Source organism: Gymnodraco acuticeps, unplaced genomic scaffold, assembly GCF_902827175.1.
Source record: "Gymnodraco acuticeps unplaced genomic scaffold, fGymAcu1.1, whole genome shotgun sequence".
Taxonomy (NCBI): Eukaryota; Metazoa; Chordata; class Actinopteri; order Perciformes; family Bathydraconidae; genus Gymnodraco; species Gymnodraco acuticeps.
In genome coordinates this window covers 41,740-52,626 of record NW_022992115.1, presented here as the reverse complement: position 1 = coordinate 52,626, position 10,887 = coordinate 41,740, and the positions used below count along the sequence as shown (strand labels likewise).

General features: G+C 48.7%; 1 protein-coding gene across 1 annotated transcript in view; it reads right to left on the bottom strand.

Moving 5' to 3' along the window:
• Positions 1-2,974: 2,974 nt before the first annotated feature.
• LOC117537783 (GON-4-like protein) overlaps positions 2,975-10,887 on the bottom strand; it is a gene marked incomplete at its 5' end in the record, with an annotated part of 45,280 nt that continues 37,367 nt past the window's right edge. The window contains 6 exon segments of the mRNA XM_034203130.1: positions 2,975-3,224; positions 3,298-3,400; positions 3,487-4,958; positions 5,511-5,694; positions 5,894-6,202; positions 10,295-10,438. Coding sequence (XP_034059021.1) covers positions 3,769-4,958; positions 5,511-5,694; positions 5,894-6,202; positions 10,295-10,438 — 1,827 coding nt within the window.

Here is a 10,887-nt window from a genome sequence, read left to right as displayed (position 1 = left end):
CCGAAACACAGGGACCAAAGAAATATGCCTGCTCACGTCAAAGGAGGCAGCAGGACCAGAAGGTGTAACTGCAGAATCACCCACCACAGCTGCTTGGAGCTCTAGCTGACGCATCCGGACAGCAGTGTCTGCCTCCTGCTTCCTGATCTCCATCTCCTTCCTGAGCTGAAACTCTCGCTCACGCTCCTCCCTCTCACACTGGAGACGAGCCATACGCACTTTTACCCTGGCATCTAATTTAGACCCCGTAGGTTAGGATCCTCCCGAAAACGAGTCAAACTGAGGTGTGGTGAAAATGTTTGCCTGTTCCGTAGCACTCTGAACCACCGTGCCAGGAGATTCCACTAAAGCAGGCCGCCTCAAAACCCCCTGTTCAACTAGTCCAGTTATCAAAGTAGCCTTTAGTTCACTTTTTACCAGAGCCGAGGAGACAGAACATGATAATGGTCAGCAACTAACCGCAAATCAACCTTCCTGCACCCGTCTAGCTGACCCACAGTAGGACTGGCCACAAACTGCTCCAACACAAAAAACCATCCTTAGCAACGGCTATTTACACATATTATTTATTTATTTACAAACTTCCCCAGATCCTGCCTACCAAACTTTACCTAACTATCTTCTGGGGCGTGCCGGGCTAGAGGCGACTTTAAAGGCAAACATCAGCGGCCGAAACCCTGAATCGCCTGCCCCCACCAGGGAATAAATCCCCACCCAGGATTACCCCGAAAATAAAAAAGGCAAAATAAAAAATGAGTGCCTGAAGGAAGGACTGATTCAGTCCAGCTAGACACTCCCCTCTCTAAACTGAGGAAGATGTTCAACAGTAAATAATTTCACAGCCAATTCTACACTTATATACACTACTGCTCACCACCAAACACCATATCAACACTAACCAACAACCAAATACTCACTCTTTGTCTCAAAGATCCCGGACGAGCCCCAATGTTACGTTCCCTTGTAGATCTAGGGCAGGGGTGCCCAACCAGTCGATCGCGATCGACCGGTCGATCGCGGGGAGATTCCCAGTCGATCGCGAGATGTGTCTAAAAATAGAACAACAACATTCTGTTGTATCGTTAATGTCCTGTAACATAATCTTCCTGTGCAGAATAATGTACATGAACGCATCAAAGCTTTGTGATTGGCCGGCGTGACCCCATGTGTCGGGGCGTGGCTGGTGGGCAGTGGGCAGTATTTCGCTGACGTTGTCCGTGTCAACAGGAGTGCCAGTCCGCACACACACAAGACCGCAATTATGGCAGAAGCAAAAAAGCCCAAATTATATAATTTTCACTCCGAGTGGGAGGATGATTATTTTGTATCTATTCCAATTCAAAGTCCATCCGTCTCATCTGCAATGCGAGCGGTGGCTTTATTGAAGAAGGGTAATTTAGGAGCGGCATTTCAAAACAGTGCACAAACGCTACGAGACGGAATTCCCTCCTAATTCTGCCCTACGCTCCAAAAGGGGAGGGGCCTGAAAGGACCAGCTAAATGCACAGCAGTCCATTTTCACCAGGCCCACAACAAGAGCAAGGCTGTGCCAGAGCATCTTATCGTGTCAGTCACGTTCTTGCGAAACACATGAAGTCTTTCAAAGACGGCGAAGTTTGTTGAAAGAAGCATTCATGGAGGCTGCCCACGCGCTTTTGGGGACAAGTAAAAAATAACAGAAGCATTTCAACAGGTTTTTGATATAATAAAAACTCAAGGTTAGATACCGTTATTATCTAGCTGTAAGTTTAGTTTGTTGAACTTATTCATTATAATTATTGCTACAAAAATGGTATATAAGAATGCAAACATTAAGATCTGTTCTGTTTTAAATTGATTATAGTCTATTATCAATTCAGGTTAAGAAACTAGATGTGCTTGCATTCCATATTTTAAAGGCATTTCTTTTTATACTCTACTAAAATGCATAAAAAAGGGTTTTGATTCTATTAATTTTGTCTTTTTTATTGCACTGTTGCAGCAGATCCTGTGATAGCTTCAGATCTGAGTTGTCTTATTAGTAAGCCTAATTTATACTTTTGTAGCAACACTATTTTTTATATAATGGCAAAGAAAGGGTTCAGAGTATTTTCTTTTCTCCCTGAGTCATATGTGGCAGCACTGTTCAATGTTTCTTGAAAACATTACCCACTGTGGTGACGTGTGAATAAACTCCAACTCTGTATCAAACAACTGTTGTGTAACTTCAGTTAAATACTTGTATGTGTGTAGATTAGAAAGAGGGTAAGATAAAGGATCTGCAGTATTTTATGAAGTATTCATCGTACAAAGGTCAGTTTTATACAAGTAGAAGTGTGTATTTACCTGGTAGTAGGCTGTCCAGTAATGCCTCTCTATTGGACTGGTAGATCTCGGCAGACTGGCAACTTTAAAAGTAGCTCTCGGTTCAAAAAAGGTTGGGCACCCCTGATCTAGGGGTACCAAGGGAAGTAGCGACAGACAAGATAGCCGGACGAGAGAGAAAGGAGAGGAAACTGAATGCTGAAGGAGTTTAAGTGAGGTTTTAATTGGTAAATAAGTAAGGCGGCTCACCAGCCAAATTACAAAACACTCTTACAATAAACACACAACTATGCTGGGTCTCACACAGAGACATGCTGCACACATGCAGCCAGATGAGAAGGCGAGAAAAGGCGTCTCACTGCCGTCCTCCTCCGGTCCTATATGGAGGCCCTGATTGAGGATTGGGAGCACCTGGGGAGAGGCTGCACCTGGGGAGTCAGAGGGAGAGAGAGAAACACACACCCACGACCACACAAACACTACGGCACGTAACAGTGATGTAGAAAATACATCAGAGAGTGCATTTTGTTTGATCGGAAAGCTTTAAAACCAAACGCCTGAACCTCGTTCATCGTGGCTCAAACAGACCAACTCTTCTCTAAAGAGGAGGATACGTTTCCCACGATAACAATAACATGTAAAAAAATGAAAAATAATAATAAATCCACACTTTGATGAAAAAAACATGTTTTATTTTAAAAGAAATTTTACAAAAACATTAAATAATCTGATATTTTCATATTTACACTAAACACATATTTGAAGTCCTGCAAATGTCAAACAAGCTTCGGCTCTTCTGATTGGCTGTCATCCCTGTCTGCTTCCTCATTGGCTGCTGCCAGCTCAGGGGGTGGAGCCTCGTCCTCTGTCTGCCGGGCTGTCCGAAACAAACGCATCAAATCCTGAAACCGCCGCGACACCTGGAGACACGAGAAGAGTTACTCACACTGTCGACCAATCACAGCGCAGACACAAAACAGAACAGCCAATCACCTCGCTCGGAGACTTGTTGCCAAGCAGAGAAGAGACGGCCTGAAAAGTGCTCTGATTGGCTCCTTCCTGCTGACACGTCGTCAAAATGACCCGGTCTGCCTCTCTGAAAAACAACAGCCATCGACAACGCTTTTATTATATTGTTGTTATTGTTGTTATTGTTGTTATTGTAGTTGTTGTTATTATTACCTGGTCCACAGGATGACCTTCTCTCCGCTCGCTGTCAGAGAAATGTTCTTGGCAGGCTGGTTAGAGGAGGTGAGGGAGGGGGATAATGGCTGGTTAAAGGAGGTGAGGGAGGGGGATAATGGCTGGTTAGAGGAGGTGAGGGAGGGGGATAATGGCTGGTTAGAGGAGGTGAGGGAGGGGGATAATGGCTGGTTAGAGGAGGAGGGGGATGGGGATAATGGCTGGTTAGAGGAGGGGGATAATGGCTGGTTAGAGGAGGAGGGGGATGGGGATAATGGCTGGTTAGAGGAGGTGAGGGAGGGGGGATAATGGCTGGTTAGAGGAGGTGAGGGAGGGGGATAATGGCTGGTTAGAGGAGGGGGGGGAGGGGGATAATGGCTGGTTAGAGGAGGAGGGGGATGGGGATAATGGCTGGTTAGAGGAGGAGGGGGATGGGAATAATGGCTGGTTAGAGGAGGGGGATAGTGGCTGGTTAGAGGAGGTGAGAGAGGGGGATAGTGGCTGGTTAGAGGAGGTGAGGGAGGGGGATAATGGCTGGTTAGAGGAGGTGAGAGAGGGGGGATAATGGCTGGTTAGAGGAGGGGGATAGTGGCTGGTAGAGGAGGTGAGGGAGGGGGATAATGGCTGGTTAGAGGAGGTGAGGGAGGGGGATAATGGCTGGTTAGAGGAGGGGGATAGTGGCTGGTTAGAGGAGGTGAGGGAGGGGGATAATGGCTGGTTAGAGGAGGTGAGGGAGGGGGATAATGGCTGGTTAGAGGAGGGGGATAGTGGCTGGTTAGAGGAGGTGAGGGAGGGGGATAATGGCTGGTTAGAGGAGGTGAGGGAGGGGGATAGTGGCTGGTTAGAGGAGGAGGGGGATGGGGATAATGGCTGGTTAGAGAAGGGGGATAATGGCTGGTTAGAGGAGGTGAGGGAGGGGGATAGTGGCTGGTCAGAGGAGGGGGGTAATAGCTGGTTAGAGGAGGTGAGGGAGGGGGATAATGGCTGGTCAGAGGAGGTGATGGAGGAGGTGAGGGAGGAGGTGAGGGAGGAGGTGAGGGATAGTGGCTGGTTAGAGGAGGTGGATAGTGGCTGGTTAGAGGAGGGGGATAGTGGCTGGTTAGAGGAGGGGGATAGTGGCTGGTTAGAGGAGGGGGATAGTCGCTGGTTAGAGGAGGGGGATAATGGCTGGTTAGAGGAGGGGGATAATGGCTGGTTAGAGGAGGGGAGGGAGGGGGATAGTGGCTGGTTAGAGGAGGGGAGGGAGGGGGATAAAGAGGGGGAGGATAAAGAGGGGGAGATAACAGGTGAGCCCCCTCCCACCTCCTCCATCCTGCTCCTCTTCACCGTTGGACTGGACTCCTCACTGGTCTTCCTCTCCTCCTCTTCTTCTTCTTCTTCCTCATCCTCCAGCTCCTCCTCTTCCTCGTCCTCCTCTTCCTCCTTCTCATCAATCAGAGGGAATGAGCCTTCCCATGATGCACTGCTGTGACCTGAGGACGAGACAGGACATTGGGGGTACGTCCTCTACTGACCCAGAACCCTCAGGGTCCAGTTCCCAACATGTCCCCCCAGCACAGGTCCAGTTCCCAACATGTTCCCAACATGTCCCCCCAGCACAGGTCCAGTTCCCAACATGTCCCCCCAGCACAGGTCCAGTTGCCAACATGTCCCCCCAGCACAGGTCCAGTTCCCAACATGTCCCCGCAGCACAGGTCCAGTTCCCAACATGTCCCCAAAGCACAGGTCCAGTTCCCAACATGTCCCCCCAGCACAGGTCCAGTTCCCAACATGTCCCCCCAGCACAGGTCCAGTTCCCAACATGTCCCCCCAGCACAGGTCCAGTTCCCAACATGTCCCCCCAGCACAGGTCCAGTTCCCAATATGTCCCCCCAGCACAGGTCCAGTTCCCAACATGTCCCCTCAACACAGGTCCAGTTCCCAACATTTCCCCCCAACACAGGTCCAGTTCCCAACATGTCCCCCCAACACAGGTCCAGTTCCCAACATGTCCCCCCAGCACAGGTCCAGTTGAACCCAGTTACCTGGTGGCGGGCTGTCATCCCCCTTCAGGTCCTTATCACCTGGATGGAGGTGGGCGGGGCTTATCTGAGCATACAGAGGGTCCAGCCTCTTCATCGCTCGGGACACGCCCCCTGGTGCCTTGTTGCCGTGGCAATGCAAGCATCCTTTCCTGTGGTGTCTGCGGTTGTCCGACCAATCACAGTCCTGGAACATCAGAGTTATTTTAACTTTGGTTAGTGACTAGACTCTGGTTGCTATGAGCAGAGCGTATTAACTTGCGTGTATTAAATGATATCAACTGATTTAATTATTACTTAGAAGAGACATTACTGGGATGAGTGAAGTTAGTGGGTTTATGTCCAGAGGGGCCTCATCACTGAAGCTAGCCTCAATGTTTTCACACCTTGTAGTTCCTGTGGGCGTCCATCTTCCTCCTCTGGCGCCGGCTCGTCATTGGCTGGATCTTAAGCCCCTCCTCTTCTTCTTCCAGCTCCGGGAGCGTCACTTCCTCGAAGCCGCTGCTGGCCCCGCCTCCTAACAAGATGCCGACGCCCTCTCCACAGTCTGGCCCGCCCCCTCCTTCCTCCGGCCAATAAGCTTCCTCAAACTGTCCCGGGCGTGCTGGAGGGGGGCGGAGCTCGTCGAAAAATACCCAGAATTCAGCTTGGAGATGGGTGTGGCCTTTCAGCAGCGCGGCCATCTGAGCCTTCAGCTGGAAAACAAATAAAGATGAGCTTTTGAGTGTTTGGTGGTGTAGAGCTAGTGTTTGGTGGTGTAGAGCTAGTGTTTGGTGGTGTAGAGCTAGTGTTTGGTGGTGTAGAGCTAGTGTTTGGTGGGGTAGAGCTAGTGTTTGGTGGGGTAGAGCTAGTGTTTGGTGGGTAGAGCTAGTGTTTGGTGGTGTAGAGCTAGTGTTTGGTGGTGTAGAGCTAGTGTTTGGTGGTGTAGAGCTAGTGTTTGGTGGGGTAGAGCTAGTGTTTGGTGGTGTAGAGCTAGTGTTTGGTGGTGTAGAGCTGGTGTTGGGTGGTGTAGAGCTGGTGTTGGGTGGTGTAGAGCTAGTGTTTGGTGGGGTAGAGCTGGTGTTGGGTGGTGTAGAGCTAGTGTTTGGTGGGGTAGAGCTAGTGTTTGGTGGTGTAGAGCTGGTGTTTGGTGGTGTAGAGCTAGTGTTGGGTGGTGTAGAGCTAGTGTTTGGTGGTGTAGAGCTGGTGTTTGGTGGTGTAGAGCTAGTGTTTGGTGGTGTAGAGCTGGTGTTTGGTGGTGTAGAGCTAGTGTTTGGTGGTGTAGAGCTGGTGTCGGGTGGTGTAGAGCTGGTGTTTGGTGGTGTAGAGCTAGTGTTGGGTGGTGTAGAGCTAGTGTTTGGTGGTGTAGAGCTAGTGTTTGGTGGTGTAGAGCTGGTGTTTGGTGGTGTAGAGCTGGTGTTTGGTGGTGTAGAGCTAGTGTTTGGTGGTGTAGAGCTGGTGTTTGGTGGTGTAGAGCTAGTGTTGGGTGGTGTAGAGCTAGTGTTTGGTGGTGTAGAGCTAGTGTTTGGTGGTGTAGAGCTAGTGTTTGGTGGGGTAGAGCTGGTGTTTGGTGGTGTAGAGCTAGTGTTTGGTGGGGTAGAGCTAGTGTTTGGTGGTGTAGAGCTGGTGTTTGGTGGTGTAGGGTTAAACTCAGAACTTTATAACTTAGGGTTTAATGTAATTGACTTAAAAGACAATAACACATCAGGACGAAGCCAGTCTAGATTTCCTTTTGAGGGCCACCAGCTGCAGAGTTAACTAATTAAAGGGACGTTGCCCCACAGCTGTGAGAACTCAGCAATCAGGTGTCCATTTTAGGTAGCACTTTCCTGGAGCGTCAGCTTCAGCGTCAGACAGGCTAAGACTGGCAAAGACATTAGAGTCCTGCGGGAGTAAGACTGGCAAAGACATTAGAGTCCTGCGGGAGTCACGAGGGAGGCAAAGAGGAGGCAAATCCTACTTTGATTGAGCTAAGTATCGCTGGTGTTTTTTTAATTTTGTTTCATTTTATTTGGTTGTTTAGCCCCTCATGCTATAATCATGTGTATTTTCTCCATTCCTGTTCATGTGTCTTCTCGCAATTATCACTGGCCCCGTGTATCTCGTCATCGATATAACCGGCCTGCTCTCATCTATCCCACATGCTCCACTGAGATCCAACATCTAGTTTCAGGTGGCATGTGGAACTGCCAGTCAGCTGTTCCTAAGGCTGACTTCATCTCTGGCTACGCCTCCCTGCAGTCTCTGGATTTCCTTGCTCTCACTGAGACCTGGATTACTCCATCCAACACATCCACCCCAGCAGCTCTCTCCACAGCATATTCCTTCTCCCATACACCCAGACCAACTGGCAGAGGAGGTGGCACTGGTCTCCTGCTCTCTCCCAAATGGAGCTTTTCCCTCTTCAAGCTACCTAACTTCACTCCTTCCACCTTTGAATTCCATGCCGTCACAGTAACCCATCCTATACAGTTAACCATTGTTGTTCTCTACCGTCCACCAGGCGCCTTGGGGGACTTCTTGGAGGAATTAGATCATCTCCTCTCACACATCCCTGAAACTGGCCCTCCCGCTGTACTTCTCGGAGACTTCAACCTCCAGACGGGGAAGATAGACGAACTAACATCTCTGTTAACCGCCTTTGCTTTCTCACTGTCTCCGTCCCCACCAACTCATAAAGCTGGCAATGTCCTTGATCTCATATTCTCAAGGAACTGCGCTACTTCTAACCTCTCTGTACCTCTTTCCAAACATAACAAACTAATCTCTTCTCATCCTGCACTTGTCCGCCGTAACCTTCGCTCCCTCTCCCCCTCTACCTTTGCCTCGTCGGTGCTCTCAGCCCTCCCTCCCTCTGACTCGTTCCAACTCCTGCCTCCAAACTCTGCTGCAGAAACTCTCCTCTCTACTCTCTCATCCACTCTGGACTCGCTCTGTCCTCTCACATCTCGGCAGGCTCGTCAGTCCCCTCCTGCTCCCTGGCTAAATGATGCACTGCGTGCTAATAGAACCGTCCTTAGGGCAGCAGAGCGGAAATGGTGGAAATCCAAACACCGTGACGACCTCCTAACCTATCAAGCTCTCCTCTCCTCTTTCTCTGCTTCGATCTCTCAGGCAAAAAGCACTTTCTTTCAAGATAAGATCCAATCTTCCTATTCCAATCCTAAAAAACTATTTTCCATCTTCTCCACCCTCTTGGACCCCCCCAAAGCCCCTCCCCCCTCCTCACTTCTGTCAAGCGACCTCTGCCCGCCCTACCACCTGTCCTCTGGACCCTATCCCTTCAAACCTCCTTCAGACTATCGCTCCTGATATTCTACCGTTTCTCTCCCATTTCATCAACACTTCTCTAACTTCTGGTCACTTTCCAAACAGTCTCAAGGAGGCAAGAGTAAACCCTCTCCTAAAGAAACCCACTCTCAACCCGTCTGATGTTATAAACTACAGGCCTGTCTCTCTCCTCCCGTTCCTGTCTAAATCACTTGAACGCGCTGTCTTTAAACAACTCTCCTGTTATCTCAATCAGAACAACCTTCTGGATCCGCACCAGTCTGGTTTCAAGGCAGGTCACTCCACAGAAACTGCTCTCATTGCTGTCACTGAGGAACTGCACACTGCCAAAACTGCATCCCTCTCCTCTGTCATCATCCTGTTGGACCTGTCTGCTGCATTCGACACGGTGAATCATCAGATCCTCCTTCGCACTCTCCAAAAACTTGGAGTTTCAGGCTCTGCACTTTCCCTCATCACCTCATACCTGAAAGACCGTACCTACAGGGTGACTTGGAGAGGGTCTGAGTCCGACCCTTGTCAATTAACTACGGGGGTCCCTCAGGGCTCTGTTCTTGGTCCCCTCCTCTTCTGCCTATACACTAGTGCTGGGGGGAAACGATTATTTTGAAAACGATTAATCGGGCGATTATTTGATCGATTAGTCGACTAATCTAACGATTATTTTTCTGTTGTCCAATTCATAAAAAACGTAATGTAAAAAAAACGTAATGTAAAAAAAAATGTTTTCACGATACTGTGTCTCAGGGGATCTTATTATTTAAGAACCTATTAATGTGTTATACCAGATTAACGGAAATAATCTCAGCTAACTGACTATACAAACCATGTTTACCAAAACAAAACACAAGTCTCATAAGAAGCATCTAAATGACCCCTGAGCGAAAAATGCTAACGGACATTGGCACAGAACTCAAGATAAAAGTACCCTTATTACTTATCGTAGCTGCACATACAATATATCCGATTAAAGCTGAGACTCCACAGATTATGTAGGTATATAGTATCATCACTGAGTGATCCGGACTCGCGAGCTGGTGTTTGGTGGTGTAGAGCTTGTGTTGGGTGGTGTAGAGCTGGTGTTTGGTGGTGTAGAGCTGGTGTTGGGTGGTGTAGAGCTGGTGTTTGGTGGTGTAGAGCTAGTGTTTGGTGGTGTAGAGCTAGTGTTGGGTGGTGTAGAGCTAGTGTTTGGTGGTGTAGAGCTAGTGTTGGGTGGTGTAGAGCTAGTGTTGGGTGGTGTAGAGCTAGTGTTGGGTGGTGTAGAGCTAGTGTTGGGTGGTGTAGAGCTAGTGTTGGGTGGTGTAGAGCTAGTGTTGGGTGGTGTAGAGCTAGTGTTGGGTGGTGTAGAGCTAGTGTTGGGTGGTGTAGAGCTAGTGTTGGGGTGGTGTAGAGCTAGTGTTGGGTGGTGTAGAGCTAGTGTTGGGTGGTGTAGAGCTAGTGTTGGGTGGTGTAGAGCTAGTGTTGGGGTGGTGTAGAGCTAGTGTTGGGTGGTGTAGAGCTAGTGTTGGGTGGTGTACCTCGTGGATACTGCTGGGACTCAGGTCTGGGCCGGTCTGCAGAGCTTTGATGATCTTCTGATAATGTGATGGATTATCTCCAAAACTGATCTCTAACTGTCGCAGGAAACGCCGGCTGCGCTCAAACGCCTGCTGCTCCTCAAACTGCAGGAGGACAGTCACATCAATAATTAGTTATACGTTACCAACACCTTGTCACAAACAAAAAGTGTGACGAAAATATGTTAAAAACGTGGGAATTAAACATTCCTTAGAATACTTTTTAAAATATGCAAAAAAAGTCCTAAAAATGCAAAACATTTACAAAATATATGAGAAAGACATTTTTTTTTTTTTTCATTTCAAACCTTTATTTAACCAGATTTGTCCCATTGAGATCATAGATCTCTTTTTCAAGGGAGACCTGCAAAAAAACATTACCTAAAAATACTTGAGATAATATCCACGTGTGATCTCTCAGGTGTGACTGTTATTTCTAGGTGTACCTGAGATAATACCAGACCCGGCGGCAGACATACGTCTCTGGGCGTGCATTTGATTCACCAGGGCGGGGCCCACCCCGAAACTCACATATCCCGGGAAATCTGTATTGT